The following is a 24164-nucleotide window of genomic DNA, read 5'->3' as shown; positions in this document are numbered from 1 at the left end:
AACATAAAAGCAGGAGCTGGAGGGACTGGGAGTTTGGCCTAGTGGTAGAGTGCTTGCCTAGCATGCACGAAGACCCCTTTGCAATTCCTCAGTACCACATACATAGAAAAAAGCCTGAAGTGGTGCTGAGGCTCAAGTGGTAGAGCTCTAGCCTTGAGAAAGTCCAAGGACAGTGCTCAGGCCCTGAGCTCGAGCCCAGAACGGGCAAAAATAAAAAAGAAAGAAAGAAAAGCAGGAGCTGGAGGTATGGCTTAAGTGGTAGAGTGCCATCCTTGACTGGAACAATCAAGTGAGAACTTGAGGCCCTGAGGTAGAGCCCCAGGATTGATATGAGAAAAAGAGACAAAGAGACTAAGAAAGGAAGAAAGAAAGAAAGAAAGAAAGAAAGAAAGAAAGAAAGAAAGAAAGAAAGAAAGAAAGAAAGAAAGAAGGAAGGAAGAAAGAAAAAGAAAGAGGTTATTCAAATGCACCGTGGAAACTAAAAACAGTATCAAAATTCAAGACAGCATTTTTCTTTTTCTTTTTTTCATTTTTTGCCAGTCCCAAGGCTTGAATTCAGGGCCTGAGCACTGTCCTTGATCTTTGGCAAGGCTAGAACTCTACTACTTGAGCCACAGCACCATTTCCAGCTTTTTCTGTGTACATGGTACGAGGAATCAAACCCGGGTCTTTGTGCATGGTAGGTAAGCACTCCACCACTAGACCAAACTCCCAGCCTTTGCTTTTTCTTTTTTAAAGCTTATTTTTATTTTGGTGGGAAGTATAGTAGTAAGCTTTGAACTCAGGGCCTTGAACTTTCTAGGCAGACGCTTCACTACTTGAGCCATGCCCCCTCTTACTTGACCCATGTCCCAGCCTCTCCCTTTCTGTTGTGCTGGTCTTGGTCTCAACCACTTGAGCCCCAGCTCCACTTCTGGCTTGCTGGTGGTTGACGGGAGTTAAGAGTCTCATGTACCTTCCTGCTTGGGCTGCCCTGGAACCATAATCCTCAGATCTCAGTCTCCTGAGTAGCTATAATTGCAGGACTGAACCACCAGTGCCTGGCTTCCCCCAGCCCTTTTTGCTTTAGTTATCAGAGTCTCACCTTTAACTTGGATCATCCTGGACTATGATCCTTCTATTTATGCTTCCCACATAGTTAGGATGAGAGTCATAGGCCACCATACCAGCTTTTATTGACTTGAGATGGCCTCTTGTTAATACCTTGTCTGAGCTGGCCTGAAACTAGTCTTCTCAATCTCCATCTCCCACTGTAATTGGTGTAAGGCATTCTTTTATTGGGCATCTGGGATGTGCCAGGCACTGGTTTAAGCCTTGTCAGGTACATCAGCTCTATATGAGCCTTGTGACAATGCTAGGTAGTGTGTATACAACCGCCAATGAATACCAGCAGTCTATATCCTGTCCTTCATATCCAACACTGCCAATACTGCTGTCTCTTCTGTACCTCTATCACCAATACTGAGAAAAACATTAAGATAGAAATTAAAATGCAGTCAGCACATCTGGACCATTCTGGACAGTAGCAATTATTACTGCTTCTTAGGCCTGTCAATGGACTGGAGCAGCTTACTGTTTTAATCCTTAACCTTCAAAACCTTACTATCCAGGTATAGGCTCATGTCTGTAATCCTAGCTACTCAGGAGATCTGAGGATCAAGTTTAGAAAGCCAGCCTAGACAGACAAATCTGAGGGACTCCAACTAACCAGTAACTAACCAGCAAAAAAGCTGGAAATGGTATGGGCTCAAGTGGTAGAGCACCAGCCTTGGGCAAAAACAAAACAAAAAAATCCCCTTAAGGACAGTGTCCCAGGCCCTGAGTTCAAGCCCCAATATCGGTGCACACATACAAAAGACTTGAACTACATTCCTAACTTAACTATGCCTAAGTAACAGTTCCTCTTCTTCCTGCCCAACAAGTCAAATGCATTTTGCTGACTTTCTAGTATAGATCAAGAGGAGTTGGCTATTATTTTTGTATTCTGATGCTAGCACCTAAGCTGATAAGTTTTCTTGTATTCCCCACACTTCCTGTCTTTTTACCTTGATTTTCCTTTAAAGATAGCAGCTTCCACTCAGGGAGAGATAGACTCTTTTTTTTGCCAGTCCTGGGCTTGAGCTCAGGGCCTGAGCACTGTCCTTGGACTTTCTCAAGGCTAGAGCTCTACCACTTGAGCCTCAGCACCACTTCCGGCTTTTTTCTATATTTGGTACCAAGGAATCGAACCCGGGTCTTCATGCATGCTAGGCAAGCACTTTAACCACTAGGCCAAACTCCCAGCCCCGAGATAGACTCTTTTTGTACTCCAGTTCTGACCCTAGTACTTGACATTGGAGAATGTACTCAATAAGTATTTTCCAACTGAACTACAAACTGCCATTCCAAGAAGTTCAATTATTTAACAGAGGCAGGAAGTTCTGGGTTGGGGCCAACATGGACCTGAAAGCTTTCCTGGTTCCCATTCCAGAGCTCACATGAGACTCTAACTAGGAAATTCTCAGCTAAGTCTTTATGTGTCTCTTGTCCTCCTCTCCAGCCATGGGACACAGTACTGCTAAGGTAAATTGCAAACCATGGTTTCACAAGAGGCTACCCAACAGCTATCTCTTACACTCAGCAAAAATTCTTTTGCAGAATTCCAAGGCCTTCCTGTACTCTGAGTTCACATTACTTCAAAGACTTTATTCGTTCCAAATGCTTGCACTGAATATTTTTCAACTCAGCTACAACTGAAAGTCCAACTAGAAACTCTGTATATGCTCTCTGGGTACCAGAGCCCATACTTGCCTCTGAGGGCAGTCTCTCTTCCGGTGGCCCAGGCCCAGTAGGCTGGCTCCTGCCAAACCACTTCCTCTCCAGTCACTTCCTACCAGCAGCAAAGGGCTTCAACGCCTACCACTACCAATTAGAAGTTAGTACATGTGACTTGATTTGTTCTATTCCATCACTGAGGCTTGAATTCAGTGTGTGGGCATTGTATCTTAGCTTTCTCACTGAAGGCTAGAGCTCTACCACGTCAAAACAGCTTCACTTCTGGCTTTGTGTTGGTTAATTGGAAATAAAAGTCTCTTGGATTTATCTGCCCAGGTTAGATTCAAGTTCAGATCCTCAGACCTCAGACTCCAGAGTAGCTAGGATTATAGGAATGAGTGCTCACTACTGCCCACTCATTTGCAGAACTTTGCATGCTTCAGTGACAGAATTTAAGTATGCTGGGTTCAAGTCTCCAGAGTTTTGTGTTAATCTCAGAGAAGGCACCTCAGGAAAAGGCCATGATCTCTTTGAGCCTGTGCTTTCTCATTTGTATCTGAGAAATATGTCCTTACCTCTGTGAGGGAGAGGTGGTATCAGGGCAGAACTGGAATGTTTGTCATTGAAAGGAAGGTGAGCTGGTGGCTCATAAGTGTAATCCTAGCTATTCAGGAGGCAGAGATTTGAGGAATTGTGGTTCAAAGTCAGCCAGGGCAGGAAAGTCACTGAGATTCCTATCTCCAGTTAACCACCAAAAAAGCTGGAAGTAGAGCTGTGGCTCAAGTAATAGAGTACTACTAGCCTTGTGCAGAAAAGCTAAGGTACAGGGCCTAGGCTCTGAGTTCAAGCCCCAGGATTGGCAAAATAAATGAATGAATAAATAAAGTATGAAATATCTACCATATTCAACTATGTAAAGTTATTGTTCCAAAAATCAGTATGCTGTACAATCTGATTTTTCAAAATTAGTTTCTACATTTTTTTTTTAGATCTTTTTTCTTTCTTTTTTTTGTGGGTTATAGGGCTTGAACTCTGGACACTCTGGGCACTGTCCCTGAGCTCTTCAGCTCAAGGCTACCACCCTAACCTTGGGAGTGGGTGTTGTCCCTGAGCTCTTTAGCTCGAGGCCTGCTCCTTTAGCCACAGCTCCACTTCCCCCTTCTAGTGGTTAATTGGAGATAAGAGCCTTATGGTCTTTAATTCCCGGGCTGGCTTTGAACCACCATCTTCAGATCTCAGCCTCATGAGTAGTTAGTATTACAGGCATGAGCCACCATGCCTGGCTTTTTAAATCTTTGAACACATTGACTAACAAGAGCAAAAGGTACCTTAGAAATGTACTCAATAACTTTATTGATACCTTTGGATAATATCCAAGGAGCTTTTAGCTGTATATTTTTGTCTGTTCTTTTTTGGCACTGGGGATCGAACTCAGGATGTTGCACTTGCTAGGCAAGCTCTTTGCCACTGAGCTACATCCCAGCCCCCAAGGATCTTTTTAAAAATAACCCTACCAAGGCATAGAATTTGATACAGAATTCAACTTAACTTGGAGTGTGTTGGTTGGAGCTGTTCAGAACTAACAGGTATTAAGTTATTACATCATGACCATGTTTAATTTATATCAAACCACTTAAAGTAGACCTTTTTTCCTTTTAATGACTTAATAATTTTTATTATTCTACTTTGGTGTAGGTACTGGGCCTGAACTCAAGGGGCTCTCATTTTAGCTTAGCTTTCTATCTCAAAGCTGGAACTCTACCACTCAAGCCCCAGCTCCCCTTGTGGCTTTTGCTGGTTAATTGACCGTAAGAGTCTCACATGGACTTTCCTGCCTGGACTGGCTTTGAACCAGGATCCTCAGATCTCAGCCTGCTAAGTAGCTAGGAATATAGGTGTGAGTCACTAGTACCCCAGAATATATTTTTCCATTTGATCAACCAAACTGCCATGGATGCCACCCCCTCCTCAGTTTCAAGTGGAAATTGGCTCTAGATCTGGCATCCATGTGTAGATCACGGATTTCCCATTTTCTAGAAGTGTCCTGAGAATTGCCAGAACAAAAAAAACTGTACTGGGAGGTCAGGCAGTCCAATACCTGGGCTCCCTCCTACTCGTCAGACTTGGGCTCAGGCCTCCCTTGGGTTTCTCTGCATTCTTTCCTGACCTGGAGTATTCCTTTGTCTTGTCTCTGCGTGTCTGTTTTCTGTCCCCAGTCAATTGCTGCTCCTCTTTGGGTCTCTGACTGGTGATAGCTCCTGCTGTCTATCCTCACTAACACCTGAGGACCTGTCTATCTTGGATGCCCTCTCTGGCACTCTCAGCTAGTTTCAGGCTGTCCCTCCCAGCTCTGGGCTACTGTCTTGCTGGATAAATGAACCTAACAAGGAAACCTTCAGCCGGCTGCTTCCACCCCTGAGCTCTGGCAGTGTGCCCTGGCACAACTTGGGGCAGTCACCTCCTAGGATTCACAGCACTCTAGATTACAACTGTCCATTTATGGAGGAGGAAACTGTGACTCACTGAGGTTTAACTGCTCCCAGTGTAGAGTTGCCTGCCTGCAGAACAACCCAGGCCGAGCTCCAGTGTCTCTGTTCTTCTGACTTTTCTGGGCACCCACAACAAAGCAAGTAAAAGCTTATAATTTAGCAAAGTGGCTTATCATTTAATGTTGAGCCCGCCTAGCCAGGTGTTGGTGACTCATATCTATAATCCCAGCTACTCAGGAGGCTGAGATCAGAAGATGGAGATTTGAAGCCAGCCCAGGCAGACAAATCTCTGACACTCACTTCCAATGAATGAACCAGCAATAAAAGCACCACCAGAAGTGGTGTGGCTCAAGTAGTAAAATGCCAGTCGAGGGCAAAAGCCAAGTGACAATCTGAGGCCTTGAGTTCAAGGCCTAGCACTGGCACAAGCACACGCACATACACAGAAACACACAGAACAGAGACATACAAAAAATGATGAGCCACCCTAGCTCCATGTCATAGGCTTTCAGTAAGACTCTGAGACCTGGGAATACTCTGCATTGCCCACTGAGGGGGTAGAAATACCTGCTGGCTCTCTGCAGCCCCATGGAGGTGATACGATTTCAGTTCTGGAACCAGCAGCACAATCCAGTTCCCTAGGGGTACACTGGAGGAGGGTCTGTCTGTTCTCCCAAAGGACAAATCTCTATGGAATATTCTGGTGGTCTAGCCATATGCACAGTATACACACTCATGCCTGGGGGAGGCCAAGACAGACCTTCTCAGCATCTGCAAGTATGTGGAAGGAAAGATGACCTGTGTCCCCCCCTCCAGGCCAGGAGGAAGGCTGCAGAGAGGTAGGGATCACTTACTCTCCCTCCCTACTTCCAAGGCCTTGCTCAAAGCTGCCATGTCAACACTGGCATTACTGTGTCCCTGTGATTCAAGCGACCAATGTGGCCATGGCGAGGCAATTCTGCGTTCTCAATGTAGGCATGGGAGAAGGATATGGACAACTTTTCTCCTCTTTTCTTTCTTCCCAGATGTCAGCTAGGGTAACCAAACATTTACCACTCAGTCTTGTTCTGATAATCTGCCAGAGACAGAAGCTGTAACCACATCCCTGTCTTGTCTCAGCCAACACAGAAACCAATCAAGAGCAAAAAACGACAATCAGTATGAGCACTGGAGCCCACGGAGGCCTTTGAGCTGTCACCTACAATCCCCATCTATCTCCATGGGAAGTACTGGAATCTTTTGAAGGCCCATGCAGACAAGATCTGCTTTCAAAGCATCCCACTGTAGCCTGGGAAAACTCCTAGGAGTTTATTTTCCTCCAATCTTAATTCTTTTTTTTTTAAAACTACATAGATTACAATGTATAACCTCTGAGGGTAAGATATTACTTTTGCCATTAAATAGGAACAAATCCTATTGATATTAAAAAGAAAAAAACATTTTTAAAGTAAGGTGCATCCCCACTGGTGTTAGAAAAATAGTCCCCCCCCCCACCCCACCATATAAGGTGCAATGAAATAACTAAGCACTTGTGAAACAGTAAACAGTATTTTCCCCCAAAGCAATTCATAATCATTCCTTCTCCCCCCAAACAACCTCTTGAGAAGAATTTCAGGGAATTTATATACACTTATACGCAGAGAGAAAGGGGGGGGGGGAGAGTGAGAGAGAGAGAGGAGTCAAGGCCAAATGAGCAGCATTGCCACACAGAACTGTCCATTCTCTGGATACATACCCATATGAAGGCTTTCCAAACTCCAGAATCTTGCTATTTCCCCTCTAGCAACCATTGTTTTCTCTGAAAAGCAGCAATGTTCAGCGCAGGATGGGAGGGAGATGGAGGAGCCCAGTCCTCTGTGAATATCGTGGAGGACGGCCAGCTCACAGCTCAGGGGAAGTACAGAAATCGCTTATTCACTGCCCTAGCAATGAGTGAGTGTCTTTCTGGCCAGAGTCTGGCCAGAGCCGACAGCTCCCTAATGTGGCTGAGGGGGAGTGGACCCACAACATCATATCTGGAGTACGGGGAGGAGAGAACTCTACAACAAGCCTATCAGGAGAGTACTGGCGGCCTTCCATGATAGTGAGAGAAATGTGTTTAACTCCAGCCACCCTACCCCCAGACCTGAGCTAAACTTGCAGAGTAATTTTTCAAAGTTATCCATTTCATAAGAGAAAAGCTTACAGGTTGCTTAGTTCAAAAAAATAAGAGTTAGGCTTTCACTCTCTGGTATGACAAAAATTTGAGTTAGGATGTTACATGACCCCTAACTGTTGTATTGATAAAACCTCCTTTAAAGAGACTTTTGTTAGAAAGATCTATGGATAAAGAAATAGGTGGATGCTTGATACACTTCTTACTGTATAAAATACATATCCTCTATAATGAAAACTTATGTTTTAAAGAAAGGTCTTGCTGGGCACAAGTGGTTCATACCTATAATCCTAGCTACTCAGGAGGCCTGCAGCTGAGGATCGTGGTTTGAAGCCAGCCAGGTAGAAAAGTCCGTAAGACTCTTAATCTCCAATTAACCATCAATAAGGCAGACATGGAGTGGGGCTCAAGTGGTAGAATATGAGTGTTGAGCAGAAAAAGCTAAGAGAATATAAGGCTCTGAGTTCAAGCACCAGTACTGGTGCATGTGCATTTACGTATGGACACACACACACACCCCTAAGCAGTTAGGTGGCTACTTTGCCTTTATAATATGTCTTCTACTGTGAAAATAAAGGCAGCTCTCTACATAATGCTGTGGACTATTTTACCTTCTCTGTGAATACTCATTCTTGTCTTTCTTAAATAATCTACAGTGAGCAATTCTTGCTTTTCTGTTATGACACAATCATTGGCAGTATGCTTCCCTAATTTCATCTTGACAGAGAGCCATTGCCCTCTTAACTTCATAACAATAAGATGACATCCAAGTGTGAGATAAGAGTCTCATGGATTTTAGTGCCCGGGTTGGCTTTGAACCAAGATCCTCATCTCAGCCTCCTAAGTAGCTGGGATTACAGGCATGAGCCACTGGAGCCCAGCTTCAGAATTCCCTAATCTTATCAAGCACTCTTTATACTCGTCCATGTATTACTACTGCAAAGAAAAAGCTCCACAGCCTTGCCAGTCAAAGTGGAATCCATGGGCCTGCAGCATTGACATGGCCTAGGGCCTAGTCAGAAAGGATTCTAGCCATGTGCGGGTGGCTCATGCTTGTAATCCTAGTTACTCAGGAGGCTGAGATCTGAGGATCATGGTTTGAAGCCAACCCAGGACAAATTCACAGGACTCTTATTTCAATGAATCAGCAAAAAGGCAGAATTGGAGGTATGGCTCAAATGGTAGAGAACCAGCCTTGAGCAAAAAAGTATTTAGGCTGAATTCAAGCCCATTACTGGCACAGGAAGGCAGGCAGGCAGGCAGGCAAGGCAGACTTTGAAAGTACAAAGGAAGAAAATAGTAAAAGAAGAAAGCTTTAAAGAAATTTGAAAGAAAGAACAAAGAAAGGAAGAAAAGAAAAAAAACAGAATAAAGAAAGGAGGAAGAAGGAAAAAGGGAAATGGAAGGAAGGAGGAAGAAAACAAAAAAGAGAAAAAGGATAAAGGATCCCCAGGCTCCTCCCAACTTCAGAGACTTCATGAGCTCTGCTCCCTCCCCGCACCACTGCAGAGGATGGCAGGCTGTTCTAAGCAACTCTGGGTTCGTACTTACATATTGTTCTTGTGTAACAGACTTGGAACCAACTCTGCTTGGAGATAAAGTCCTCCCTGGCAGGGTGTTTTGTCTATCAACTCAGAATCTAACAGTGAGCCCCTGAGTGAGGGGGAAGCCTGGGTTCGGCCCCAGTGAACTGACAAAATGCTCTCCATTGAGCTGCCAAGTTGAGAAACATTTCAACCAAGCCTGAAAGCCAGGGAGGAAACCCACAGCGCTTTCATTTTCTGAAAATTGCTAGTTTTCAAAAAAAGAAAAGGCAACCATTGCCACATGTCCTGTGTGCCCAGAGTCACCCTCCAGGGCAGCTGGTGCAAGGTGGCTTCAGTTCCCAAGGTTAGTTCAGGATGCTAGGTTAGCTTATGTAGAGTCAAAGCCTGGGGAATCTAAGACATACCACACACACAAAACAAGGAAGGAAGGAGAAAGACAGAAAATTAAGCAAATAAAAACTGCATTTAAACTGGGCACCAGTGACTCAGACCTATAATCCTTGCTACTCAGGAGGCTGAGATTTGAAGATCTTGGTTCAAAGCTAGCCCGGGATACTCTTATATCCAATTAACCACCAAAAAGCTGGAAGTGGAGCTGTGGCTCAGATGGTAGAGCACTAGCCTTGAGCACAAAGGCAGAGAGACCATGCTAGAGCTCAGGCCCTGAGTTCAAGCCCCAAGATTGGCACGCACACACACACACACACACACACCAACAACAACAACAAAAAAAAACCCTGCATTTAAGTGAGACATTTTCTCAAAAGATATTTACTCAGCAGACTTGCTGGGTATTTTTGGAAAAGCTACCACTAAGATAGAAAAGTGTATGATAGAATGATTTTTTTAGATTAATTCTCAAGTTTTAAAAAACGTTCAGAGCTAGGGATATAGCTCCGTGGTAGAATGCCTGTCTTAGCACCTGCAAGGCTTTGGGTTCTAATTTCAGCATTGCAAAGAAGGATGAAAGGAAAGGTTAAAGGAAATTCAGGCAAAAACTATTCCGTGAAAAGAGCCTATATCTACCAGTTTCAGTAAGGATGTTACACAGACTAAGTTTAATGAAAGGAAGTATCAAAATCCCATTCTTCTAGTCCTCTGCTTAATCTATTCCTTTGGGTAAGATGCCACTCATTATGCTAAGTCACTGAGCTGAGAAGAACAAACACAGAATACTGGCAGAGTTTGGTAGAGAAGGCCAAATTACCTACCCCAAATCTACAAATTAGGATAAAAGCTAAGTCCAGTGGCTCAAGCCTATAATTCTAGTTAGTCAAGAGGTTGACAAATCTGAGAGAATCGTACCTCTAATTAATTAGAAAAAAAGAAAAGGCTGGAAGTAGAGGTATGGCTTAAGTGATCGAGTGCCAGCCTTAAGTAAAAAAGCTATTTAAGAGCCCAAAATCCTTAGTTCAAGCCCCAGTACCAGTGTACATATGTATGAATGCATGCTTGTGCACACACATGCACACAAATACACAAATCAGAATAAAGTAATCATTAAAAACACTAGAGATCAAGTTGGGTGCCAGTGGTTCACACCTTTAATCCTATCTATTAAGGAACCTAAAAGTCTAAGGATCACTTTTCACAGTTCAGGCAGAAAACCCATGAGACTCTGGTTGCAAGTTAACTAACAAAAAGTAGGAACTCAAGTTGTGGTTCAAGTTGTAGAGCCCTAGCCTTGGCCAAGGATCAGTACCCTGGCCCTGAGTTTAAGCCCCAGTATCAACACACACACACACACACACACACACACACACACACACTCACACACTCACTCACAGAAGAGGCTATGATCATTTTTTTAAAGTTTTATTTAATTGGCAGGGTTATGTATAGAGGGGTTACAGTTACATTCATAAGGTAGTGAGTATATTACTTATTGAACATTGATACCTCTTCCCACTATGATCATGTTTGTTCTATAAATACAAAAGCAAAATTAACTTTGGGAGGACTGGAGTTATAGCTCTAGTGTAAAGTGCTAACCATGAGCACGTAAGCCAAGAGAGAGTTCAATACCCTGAGTTCAAGTCCTGGTATAGTAACTGATAAGATTTTATATGTGTGTGTATGTATGTATGTGGATTGTATTATATAATTAAAATATAATATAGATCATAACCCATACATATGGATTGTATATTTTACATATATGCACACATATAGAATATATACATGTATTCATAGGTGCACACATATACAAACACACAGGTAATTCCTTCCTGCTGCTGTTTGTTCAAAGGGGCAGCTTCCAAATTAGAACCAGCAATTTCCAGAGTCTCCAGGTTCTAGAGACTACTGTACCCACTAGGTTTGGGTGTGGCCCTAATTCCTAGTCAAGGACTAGGTGAAGGAGGCTCTGAGGGACAGAGCAAAGCTCTTTCCTGGCACAATGTGATGGTCTTTAAAAATAAAAAAGGGGGCCGGGAGTTTGGCCTAGTGGTAGAGTGCTTGCCTAGCATGCACAAAGACCGGAGTTCGATTCCTCGGTACCACATACATAGAAAAAAGCTGGAAGTGGTACTGTGGTTCTTGTGGTAGAGCACTAGTCTTGAGAAAGCTCAAGGACAGTGCTCAGGCCCTGAGTTTAAGCCCCAGGACTGGCAAAAAAAAAATAAAAAATTAAAAAAAGGCTCAAGGTGAGTATCACTTCGACCAATAATAAGCAAGAGAATCCCACATCTGGCTACCACTGGCTAGACCTCACTGCAATCTCTATTTTCCTTGGAAGCAATGACAACCCAGAACAGGAATGGCATATCCGAGGTCCACAGACACATGTGGCTGCTATTTTCAATGCTACAGTTGTTACAGTTATTCAGAGTTGTGATGTGCCTCTCATATTATCAGTCTAAGTAATTGAGCCCTCTGAGTGGATGGATTAAAGTAGACATCATTATTAATTCACAGGTGACAGTTACCATAATGTCATACATCTATGAGATACTGAATTAGCCAGACTCCAATGGCTCATACCTTTAATCCTAGTTACTTGGCTGAGTTCTGAGGATTGTAATTCAAAGCAAGCCTGGGCAGGAAAGCCTGTGAGATGCAAAGGTTCAATTAACTATCAGAAAAAAAAAAAAAAAAAACGTTGAAAGTGAAGCTGTGTCTCAAGTAATAGAGTGCTATTCTTGAGCACAAAAACTCAGGGACAGCACCCAAGCCCTGAATACAAGCCCCAGGACTGGCACAGATACATACACACGCACACACACACACACACACACACACACACACGTTGAACCTTTACATGCCTGCCTGCCTGCCTGACTGAGCATGGTTGACCAGGGCAGTCAGGGCTCTCGTGTGATTACAACTTCACCAGGCACCTGCAGGATCTGTACCCGAGTGGAGAAGCCCAATCATCAACAGCAGCCATCACACAGGAAGCAGAAGGACCTTGAGTTACTAAGGCAAATTGTGAGAACTACCCAGGGCACCTTTGAAGACAGTCACCAAGGAGAAGTGCCTCTCTTTGAGCTGCTCAGCCTGAGCCCTGTGGGCCTGAATACATAAGACCATGGAAAAGTAGCTCTCTGTGGCTAACATGAATCCTGGCTCTCAAAAATAAAGATTGTGAACCTGGGCACTGAGTAGAAGCAGAAACTAAAACAGAACTGTCCTTTCTTTATGAAGGCAGGGCTTTCCTGTGTGCTGATCGAGCTTCTTTTCTGCCTTTTCCTCCTGCTTTGTACCTAAACAGACAGGACAATGACTGTCCTGTCTGGTTTGAATGCCAGTGCTATTTCCCACTACTGCAGTAGTACTCAGCTACTGAATCCATGGAGAGCCAGCTCTGTGTGTGTGTGGGGGGGGGGTGCATAGACACATACACATGCTGGGGTCTGAATACAGGGGTTCTTGCTCTCACCTGGCTGGTTTTGCTCCAAGTTAGTTACTACTTGAACCATACTGCTACTTCTGGCTTTTTGCTGGTAAACTGGATGACAGAGTCTCACTGAGCTGGCTTTGAACCCTAATCCTCAGATCTCAGCATTCTGAGTAGCTAAAACAATAGGCACGAGCCCCAAGTACCCAGTTTTAAAGTTTTTGGCATTTTTTTAAAAACTCTAGTTGTTTAGAAAGACTTGAACCAACATTAGAGTTTAGATTGGAGGGTGTTTTCACTGCCAGAATCATGTTTTTTTCTGAGACAGACATCAGAACATTATGTTCCTCTTTATAAGCCCTGATTCTAGGCATATCAGCTTAGAAGGTCAGTGCTATCACCAGGACTGGCAGCCCACAGGGCTTCAGGCACTGTTTTGGGTCTACTTTAATCCCTGTTCCTGTGCCTACTGGAACCTTGCATTATTTCTACATTCCTGGGACTCTGTGGAATGTTAACAGTTCCACACAGCAGGGTATAGGCAGGGATTGCACTGTGCAGTCTTTCCAGTCAGGAAAACGTGTTGACTGCAAGCAATGGTCTATAGAGAAGTAAACAGACTCATCCCCAAATCCTAAGAATGAGAATGCATATAAAGTAGGAGAGGGGAAGGATACTGAAAGCCTGCAAGATGCAGGACTGCCATGTGGAGTAATCAAAGCCCTGAGTAGTCAATGCCTCCGTAGGCTCTCCCCAAAGTTTTTATTTTTTTTTTTTAAAATAGATACTAATTAAGATTCAATTTTATATTTTCTTACTCATTATTTTGTTGAGAGAATACTTTTATTTTTTGGTGCCAGTCCTGGAGCTTGAAATTGGGACCTATATGATGGCCTTGAATTTAACTTTTCTTTCTTTTTTTTTTTTTTTTTTTTTGCCAGTCCTGGGACTGAACTCAGGGCCCGGGCACTGTCCTTGGGCTTTCCTCAAGGCTAGTGCTCTACCACTTGAACCAGCATCACTTCCAGCTTTTCTATGTATGTGGTACCGAGGAATTGAACCTGGATCTTCATGCAGGCTAGGCAAACACTCTACCACCAGGCCAAACTCCCAGTCCCTGGCCTTGAACTGTTGTGCTCAAGGGTAATGCTCTACCACTTGAACTACAGCACCATTTCTGGCTTTCGGAGTAGTTAATTGGACATGAGAGTCTCATGGATTTTCCCACTTAGGCTGTCTTTGAAACATGACCCTCAGATCTCAACCTCTTCACTAGTCAGGATTACAAGTGTGAACCACCAGTACCCAGTGAGAAAAAACATATATATGTATATATACAAATTTGTTATTAAGGTGTATACAGAGATGTTACTCTTTCATACATCAAGTAATGAGTACATTTATTTTTTGGAAATTTGAAAAGCAATTTTAAGCCAGATACCAGAAGCTTAGGCCTGTCATCCTAGCTACTCAGGAAGTTGAGATCTGAAGACTGAGAATCAAAGCCAGCCCAGGACAGAAAATCTGAACTACTCTTATCTCCAATTAACCAGCTAAAGGCTGAAAGTGGAGATGTGGCATAAGTGGTAAAACACCACCCTTGAAGTGAAAATTCAAAGCAAGAGTACAAGGCCCTGAGTTCAAGTTCCTGTAGTAGTAGTACAAACAAAAAAAGAAGAAGTAGGAGGGGAGGGAGGAAAATTCGTATGGTAGCTTATAATTATAATCTAGCACTAAAAAGATGGAATTTAAGACTAACCTGGGCTACACAGCATATTCAGCACTAGCATGGGATATGTAGGAAGACCCTGTCTTAAAACAAACAAACACAAAGGTAATTAAGAGGGCTGCTGCTAGTGTAGCCTAGTAGAGTGCTCGCCTAACATGCATAAAGCCCTGGATTTGATTCCTCTATACCACATACATAGAAAAGCTGGAAGTGGTGCTCAAGTGGTACAGTGCTAGCCTTGAGAAGTCCCACGGACAGTGCCTGGGCCCTGAGTTCAAGCCCCAGGACCGGAAAAAAAAAAGATAAGAAAAATATCAAACAAAAAAACACATTTGTTTTTGTTGTTGTTTGAGATGGGGTCTGATATGTAGTGCTGGAATTACAAGCATGTACCACAAAGCCTGGCCAAAGTTATAACCACTGCCAGCCAAAAGGCTCAGACTTGTGCACTCGTGATTTTTTCCCCTTTCCAAGAGAATCTCTTAGACTGGAAAATCACCGGATAATGACTCAGAAAGGCTTCAAAGCAGATTGGGCTTTTCCTAAGATAATAGTAACTTACAGCATTTTCTAATAATTTCAGCATTTGCTAATTGATCATTTGCTAATGTTTTGTGTGTTTTTAGTTTGCAATCAGAAAAAGGTAAATAAACACATCAATCAGTCTTTTCTATTCCTTGAGAGATTTATCCATTTTACCAGGAAATGAGAAGAGTCAAAAGTTTCACCTATGGAGAAACGTCACCTGTGAATGATGGCTGTTAAACTGTCCTTTGGAATTACTGGGCCTTAAACAGACTGGAAAATGCGCCGAGGCAAGTTTCTTCTGGTCAGATAAACTAACCTTAGTTCTGTGGAGTACCAGCTGAAGTAAGCAAGGGATGTTCTGGGGATTTGGCGGCCATGGCCTCAGGGGCCAGAGTCTATGGTAACATGGCAATCAGGGCCACAGAAGCCGGGCAAAAGTTCACTGAATGTGGCTCCAACTAGTTCTGGATCAGACTTCCCCAGTCAGGAAAAGGGGCATTCCTAAAACTCCACTAGGGCTCGACAATATTCTTGCAGCTCAGATCTTTCTCATTCCCTGGGGTTCAGCCAAGTGTAGGGGTACGGCTGGGCACCCCAACCCCCCCCCCAGCTACTCTCAAGAGCACTAGCTCCGACTCAGTTGGGAAGATGTCATACCCTAAGCCAGGCTAAAGCCACATCCAATAGCAGTCAGCATGTATTCATTTTTAACTGTGGCCCTGCCCACTCCAAAAGGGGCAACTGAGCCTCTAGCTAGAAGCCAGGACCTACTCTGGGCTGGTGTACAATTGCACAGAGAAACAAGTTTTTCTGTGCTAGGAACTACTGACATTCTTCCTTTTTACAAGGGGATGTTTTAAATAGTACTCACTTGGTTCTTGAGGCAAAAGGAAACGTAAGCTATACTGGATAAAAAAAATAATTAAGAAATCAAGAGCTGTGGATACAGCTCGGTAGTAGAACACTGCCTTATATTTGCAAGGCTTTGGGTCCCATTACTAACTCTGGAAACAAAACAAAAACAAACAAAAATCAAAATACATCTCAGTACTTGGTATCACCATGGGAGGGAGAGGCAGAGGGAGTGAGAAGAAAGAGGGGGAGGAAGGCAGAAGGAAAGAAGGGTGAGAGGAGAGGGAGGATGGGAAGGATAGGGCAGGGTGTGGGGGGAGAGGAAGGATGAAATAAAAGAAAGGGAAGGAAGACTTGTACCCACCTTCTCAGTGAAGTATGCCACCCCCCCCCATCTCAGGAGCCTGCCCTCACGTGCTAGCCATTTTTCTCTTGCTCTGTTGACAGCCCAGCCTTATCTCTTGGGAACTTGGGCAGTACAGGGAATATCCTGAGTACTCTTCTGCTCTGCTTGGGGTTGTGTTTGAGATAACAGGATAAGGGTAAGTCACGGTGGCACCAGATCATGGGTAGAAGGCTCCCCATCTCTGAAACACTTTATCTTTTAATGTTTTGTCATTGTAAGGATAGACCCTGGGTCCTTGAGCCTGCTCAGCATGTGCTGTGCTACAGAGCTACAAGCCCAATCCAGCTCAGTACAACCGCTTTTCTGACATTTGTATTCGTAGCTTCTGGTTCCCTGAGTGGTTTTTGTTTATTCGTTGAAATTCATTTTCTCTTTAATGAAGTGGTTCTCTTGCCTTTAAGAAATCTTAAATCTATCCCAGCCTGCCAAAGTTCCTAATTCTCTATTACTACTTTAGGAGGCATCCATAATTCTTTTCCCTTAATGAATCTGGGTTTTGAACAGAAACCAAATTGGGTGTGTTCTCCAAAGTATTATTTTCATGTGTATTTATTTTCATTTTGTACTTGTCCATTGCTCTTATTCAAATTAATTGGCTCTTACGCAAATCAGTTTTCTCTTACAATAAAACATGATAAAATATCTTAATTGAGCACTGTCCCTTAGCTCTTTCACTCAAAGCTGGCTGGTGCTGTACCACTTGAACCATAGCTCTACTTTCAGCTTTTTGCTGGTTAATTGGAGTTAACAGTTTCACAGACTTTCCTGCCTGGGCTGTCTTTGAACCATGATCCCCAGATCTTAACCTCCTGAGTAGCTAGTATTACAATATGAGCCACCAGTGCTTAACCTTTTCTTTGTCTCTTAAAGTCTCTCTCACACACATATATACATACATATATATGCACACACATATATATGTACACACATACATTAGATATATAGATATATAGATATTTAGACGGAGTCTCATAATCCTTGGCCTGAAACTCCTGTGTACTCTAGACTAGCCTTGAATTCTAGCTCTTCCTGGCTCAGCTTTCTAGTACTAAGACTGTACATGTGTAGCACGATGACCAGTGATACATGACTACAACTTGGTTACTTGCCTTTAATGAGTGGAGTTTCTATGAATCACAGCAAAGGACTAAAACATGCCTATGCATTAAAATCAACAGATCATATCCAGGCTGGATGTAGTGGTACACACTAGGATTACAAGTACACACTTGTAATCCCAGCATTCGGGATTAAGGCAGCATTCAGGATTCTAAGACAGGAGGCTGGTTCAAGGCTAGCCTGGGCTAGAAAGTGAAACCCTATCTCAAAAAAAAAAGAAGAAAGGTATTTCTGTTTTAAAGTTATATACATGCAATTCATTGTATGTTATGTTATTTATATAATTTGTATTTTATTATGCATTTAACATATTTATGAATGTTTAACATAAAAATTTATAAATATTTAACATAAATATTTATACTTTTTTTTGCTTTATTTTATTTATTTATTTATTTTTTGCCAGTCCTGGGCTTGAGCTCAGGGACTGAGCTCTGTCCTTGGGATTTCTCAAGGCTAGAACTCTACCACTTGAGCCTCAGCACCACTTCCGGCTTTTTCCTATGTATGTGGTACCAAGGAATCAAACACGGGTCTTTGTGCATGCTAGGCAGGCACTCTACCACTAGGCCAAACTCCCGGCCCCATTTTTGCTTTATTTTATTTTTGCCATGGCCTGGGTTTGAATCCTAGCCTCTGCCTTGCTTGGCTGGGGTTGTACTACTGAGCCATGGCTCCAGCCTGGTTTTTTGCTGAAGTCTAGGACTTTTCTGACAAGCAGACTTTGAACTTCGATCTTCTAGATCTCGGTCTTCTGAGTAACTAGGATTACAGATATGAACTACCAGTGTCCATCTCATACCTACTGTATATTTAAGAAGCACTTTAGGCCTGGGTGTTTACCCGTAGTAGGTTGCTACGTAAGGCTAGCTACAAACTGGAAGTTCTCTTGCCTCAGCTTCTCAAGTGTGAGTGCTGGCATTACAACTGTGTGCCACACTTGGTATAAACCTTCCTTTGGACTTAAAGAACTCAGAAGGCCCTGGTAACACCTTTATTCGGTAAACAGCAACAGGAAGCCCAAATTCACGAAGACTTTGAGAAGACACACCCCCTTTCACCCAGCCCAGTGGGCAGCCTCCTGCCTGCCTCCCTTCTCTCTCCTCCTCCACACAAACCCTGACAAGATATGGATCCAAAGAGAGAGAGGGCTCTTCTTCAAGTTCAGCAGTGGACATGGCATCTGTAACACCAACTCAACAATGATCTTTTTTGTTTTGTTTTTATGATACAGAATTTCCCTATGTATAGACCAGGATGGCTTTAGCTTGCAACTCTCCTATCTCAGTTTCCCAAATGCACACTCAGCTTTAAAATGAATTTGCTTTGGAAATAATAACTAATTAGTTATCAGCATCCAAACAAGATTTGCACATTACCAAACCTAACAGGTTAAACCTGAAATAGTCCTTGGATTGTACCTATAGGAAACTATATTCAAACTTCTGGGCACACAGAGCCAGACATCTTTGTAGCAATTTGGTGGTATACACACAAATATCCCCTAGCATCTAAAAATACATACATACATACATACATACATACATACATACATACATACATACATAATAAATGTATGTTCTACCCCTGGCAGATAAATGTCCACTATGTAAGTTTCTCTGCTCCTTGCATTGTCTCCTAAACCAGCAGATGAAAGTAGGTAAACTTTTTTGTGTATGTGTGCCTGTACTGGGGCTTTACCTCAGAGCCTTGGCCCTGTCTCTTAGTCTTTTCACTCAAGAATGATTCTAAGCTAGGTACCAGTGGCTCATACCTGCAATCCTAGCCTCTCAGGAGGCTGAGATCTGAGGAAGCTAGCCCATGGGCAAGACAGCCTGTGAGATTGTCCAAAAAATCACCAAAAAATAAGAAAAAGGCCAAAAGTAGAGCTGTAGTTCAAGTGATAGATCACTAGCTCTAAGAGAAAATAAAAAGGTAAAAGATCATGCTCAGGGCAACACCAAGGAAAACAACAACAACAAAAGAATAGCACTCTGCTACTTGAGCCACCCTTCACTTCTAGCTATTTGGTGGTTAAATGGAGACAAGAATCTCACAGACTTTCCTGCCCAGGCCACTGGTGCTCAGCTTGAAGGCAACTTTTATAAATAATATCCTGCTGATCTCTAGGCCAGACATGTCGCTGTTGCAAAAAGACTCGAAAATGTGATACATGTCAGAGAGATGGGGGCACAGATACTGCTGCAGGAAGTCAGCTCAGTTATCAGAATGATTTGATTCTCCCAATTCTCTGGCTGATCCCCAAGAACAAAATTAACTTATCACTGAATCGGTGCAGCAGGAAATCTCCAGATCCCCAGGTAAGCAGAGGCAGACTCAATCCCCCAGACTCAGGACTTTATGATGGAGTAGAAGCCTGATCACCTTGAGTAGGCATCCCTTCCTAGCAAAGAGACTTTCTGTTATCTACCTAGGAACCGTGTCTCCCAAGGTAGGAGAACTCCCAGCAGAAAAATGAACTAAACGTCCTCTTTTAATTTCTCCTGACTGGAAGGAGATATGGCCTCAGGAAGGGCTTAGCTGATGTGCTTGGTTGATTAAATGGCTCAGAAGAATGTGGAAGGAACAAAGAAGACTAAACACTGGTAATTCCTTAGAAAGGCATAGCGGGCAATAGGCAAACCCAGGTCCTTTAGACAACAAAAGCCTGTCCCTTGAACAGCTGAACTTATAAATCTCTGTCAGTTGTCCTGGGCAAAAAGGCCAGTGGTACTCAGAAAGCCCAGCAAAGTGAGCTAGATTTAGATAGCAGAAGTGGTAACTACAGCAAAACAATTCAAGGAAGAAGTCTAGTAAATCACCACTACCCTGTTTTCTCTCCATAAAACTGCTTTCTCCATATTTTTGGTGCTTTCTAATTCAGGCAACTTGACATTAGAGAATGTTATGGAACCTACAAAGCCACTAACATGTTGTGTGACTATGCAAGTTACCTCACTGAGCCACCTCTGATCCTGCATCTGTGAAATGGGGTGTAACAGTAATACATAACCCTACCTACTTCACAGGGATGTTGTGAGGAACAAATGAAATAATGTATGCAAGAATAAAGATAAGGGGGCCAGGAGTTTTGGCCTAGTGGTTAAAGTGCTTGCCTAGCATGCATGAAGACCCGGGTTCGATTCCTCGGTACCCCACATACATAGCAAAAAGCTGGAAGTGGTGCTAAGGCTCAAGTGGTAGAGTGCTAGCCTTGAGAAAGTCCAAGGACAGTGCTCAAACCCTGAGCTCAAGCCCAGGACTGGCAAAAAAAAAAAAAAGAATAAAGATAAATTACTATTGTAAAAAAAAAAAAAAAGAAAGGCATAGTCAGAGTTCAACAAAATAAACACCAGGACATGGCTAATCGAAAGGGGTAAGATAATGGTCACAGGATAGACTGATGAAGAGGAGGAGAACGCAGTGAGGAACGCAACGTATGTACTACAGAATTAAGCAGTGAGAGAGGTGGGTGCTGGTGACTCACATCTGTAATCCAAGCTACTCAGGAGGTTGAGATATTGAAGATCATAGTTCAAAGCCAGCCCACAGTAGGAAACTCCATGAGACTCTTATCTCCAATTAAGTACCAGGAAATTGGAAGTGGAGCTGTGGCCCAAAGTGGTACAGCACTAGCCTTGAGCAAAAGAGCTAAGGGAAGGTGCCCAGGCCCTGAGTTCAAGCCCCACAACCATTAAAAAAAAAAGTGAGGGAAGGTTGGGGTGTATGAAAAGGGTGAATGTTGAGCAAGATACACTGTATTCGTTTAACAGTACCAGCTTTGTTAAATGGCAACTCCTTTGTACAAGATATCTCTTTGTAGATACTTTAAAAAAAATAAAAAGATTAAGCCCTGGTTTGGGGCAGGGTATGGCAGGGAAGACCCTGGAAACATGAGAAGATAATTACACTGTGTGAATCATATTGCATTTTTTTTAACTTGGAAGTATAGCTCAGCAGTAGAGCACCTGCTTAGCAGGGAAGAATTGAGTTCAAATGCCAGTAAAGAGCTTTTTAAAAAAATCAGCAAGAGTAGGTAAACTCAAACCTTCAACCCTAGATACTCAGGAGACAGAGCTGAGGATTGAGATTTGAAGCCATCTTGGACAGTCTGTGAGACTCTTATCTCCAATTAACCAGTAAAAAGCTAGAAGTGGAGGTGTGCTCAAGTGGTAGAGCTCCACCTTTGAGCAAAAAAAGCCAAGTGAGAGTGTGAGGCCCCGAGTTCAAGCCCCAATACTGGCACAAAAAATGAGTGAGTACTTTCCCAGCAAGCAAGAGGTCCTGAGTTCAATGATCAGTACTGTAAAAGAAAAAGAAACGAAAACAAAACAGAAGACCACGGAGGCAGAAATGGATATCCAAGCCTGAGTTAAATGCCATAGGACCTACCCCTCAACAAAGAGCATGACTAGGTTTTTGTTTTTGTAGGATCCAGGCAGCTACTTGTGGAAAGTTAATGACAGTGTTTTGTCTACTTGAGCTGAATCCAGATGTCCTGAGACTCTTGAGGCATCTTATCCAGCACGTAACTCCCCAGTGACCCACCACCAGCTCAAGGAAATGGAGCTGCCCTAGAGGGGCCCATGTTCTGACTCTGTAACTGATGTCACTAGAGGATATTCATACACAGCTGGAAACCAAGGTGTACACACACACACACACACACACACACTTCTTTGGTAACTCCAGAACGTATCTGTAATTCGTGTTGGTGGCTCACACCTGGCATCCTAGCTACTCTGGAGGCTGAGTTCTGAGGTTCAAAGGAAAATCCATGAGACTGTTATCTCTACTTAACCAACAAAAACCCAAATGTAGAGCTGTGGCTCAAGTAGTACAGTGCCAGCCTTGAGTGAAAAAGTTTAAGAACAATGCACAGGCCTGAGTTCAAGCTCCAGGACCAGCCCATGCATGCACATATGTACACACACATATACACACATCATACACATCACACACGCACACCACCACCACCAACAACAACAATAACAACAACAAAATCCCTTATATTTGCAAAATGTTTCTTGCCATCCAACAACTTGGCTCTGTGAAAACGGAATTTTACCCTTCAGAGAGAAATTACAATGCAATGTAGTTTCCAGCCTGATTCTGCTGAGTGCCCATCATAATTTGTGGCCATCTTAAATTTGTCCTCTTGCCACTGGAGAGATGAAGAGCCAAGGAAAACATGGATGGCTGGTGTGGCTCTCAAGCAAGAGTCTTCACAAGGTCCTCCTTCCTTTGCCTCCCCACACCCCATAACTGTCCTCTTCAGTCGCACAAATCAGAACATATCATTCTCCAGCTGGCCTTGACTTTCCCTGGCAATTCCTCAAGATGTACAATGCGCTTCTGTGGAGCTACAGCCTACCCAGTATCTGCTGCAGCCTCTTCTGTCCCTTGCCCCTGAGCTCCAGGCACTCTGCCTCCTTATGAACCTCAGACACATCAAGGGCATGGGATGTACCTCCCTCTTTTGTGCTTTGCCTGGCACTATCCCTTAGTTTTTTTTTTCCATTCCAGGCTGGTGCTCTACCACTTGAGCCACACCTCCGCTTCTGGCTTTATGCTGGTAGCTGGAGATAAGAGTTTCATGGACTTGTTGCCTAGGCTGGCTCTGAAGTGTGGTCCTCAGATCTCAGCCTCCTGAGGAGCTAGAATTACAGGTTTGAATCACTAGTGCCAGCCTGAAGATGCATTTTTTTTTCTGAATATTTTCAACCTATGGCTGGTTGAATCATCACTGTGACCAAATATCTGACAGAAACAGTTTCATGGAGAAAGGATTTATTTTGACTCAGAATAGCAGGAGGGGTTAGTCTATAGTCCACTTGGCCCCAAATGGTTGAACAGAATAGCATGGCGATAGGAGCTTGTGGAAAAGAGCAGTAGATTTCAAGGTGGACAGGCTGTACAATGCAAGGCGGGAAGGGGCCAGAACAAGATATCCTAACGACCTTCTCCTAGTGATCTCCTTCCAACTGTATGCTATCTGCTAATGTTTCAAAAAAACAAACAAACAAACAAACCCCAAAACAGGACCTTCCAATTGCTTCCAGAGCCACCAATTGAGCCTTTTGTGAAGAGACTTCATAGCCAAACTATAGCCACTGTCCACATTCCAGCTTAAACCCCATCCCACTGAATCTCTCCTTCAAGTCTAGGACCACCTAACCCCCTTCCAATACATCCTCCCTTTCTTAAATTATCCAGTTAATTTTTTTTATTGGTTTTCAAAAAAAAAATACCAGTGGTTCATGGCTGTGATCCTAGCTAATCAGGAGTCTGAGATCTGAGGATCCGAGTTCCAAGCCAGCCAGGGCAGGAAAGTCCAGGAAGATATATCTCCAATATAAGTAACAAAATGTCAGACTGAAAACATAGTTCAAGTGGCAAAGTGTCTATGGTAAGCAAGAAAGTTGAGTGAGAGCCTAAGGCCTTGAGTTACAGTCAAATACTAGAAACAAAATAACTAAGATTCTCAACCACTACAAAATGACAAGCATATACCCTGCCATATGCTCTCTAGATGTGCTGCTTACCTCTCTATGAACCCCTAAAACAACAGACCACCCTACAAAACCGTCAGCCCAAATTCATCTTTTAATGTATTTTCTCAGATACTTTCTCACCGCAGAAAACTAATATGATGTTATGTTTAACAAAAATTTATATTACAAAAAAAAAAGAACTAAGAAAGCCAGGCACTAGTGAGTGGCTCACACCTGTAACCCTAGCTACTCA

At 43.2% G+C, this 24164-nt stretch overlaps 1 protein-coding gene across 3 annotated transcripts in view; it reads right to left on the bottom strand.

Annotated features, from left to right (window-relative positions):
- Positions 1–24164, bottom strand: part of Spata13 (spermatogenesis associated 13) — a 122694-nt gene that overhangs the window by 30682 nt on the left and 67848 nt on the right. Inside the window, exon 1 of one of the 3 annotated variants that reach the window (XM_090342394.1) lies at positions 6979–7183. The exons of the other annotated variants lie outside the window; for them this stretch is intronic. Within the exon in view, the coding sequence (XP_090198520.1) occupies positions 6979–7033 (55 nt within the window). The 5' untranslated portion in view covers positions 7034–7183. Of the gene's footprint in view, positions 1–6978; positions 7184–24164 lie in introns of those variants that run through there. 3 annotated transcript variants of the gene reach the window in all.

The sequence above is a fragment of the Megascapheus bottae genome, chromosome 11, assembly GCF_031878675.1.
Source record: "Megascapheus bottae isolate mThoBot1 chromosome 11, mThoBot2.hap1, whole genome shotgun sequence".
Taxonomy (NCBI): Eukaryota; Metazoa; Chordata; class Mammalia; order Rodentia; family Geomyidae; genus Megascapheus; species Megascapheus bottae.
This window is presented reverse-complemented; position numbering and strand designations above follow the sequence as displayed.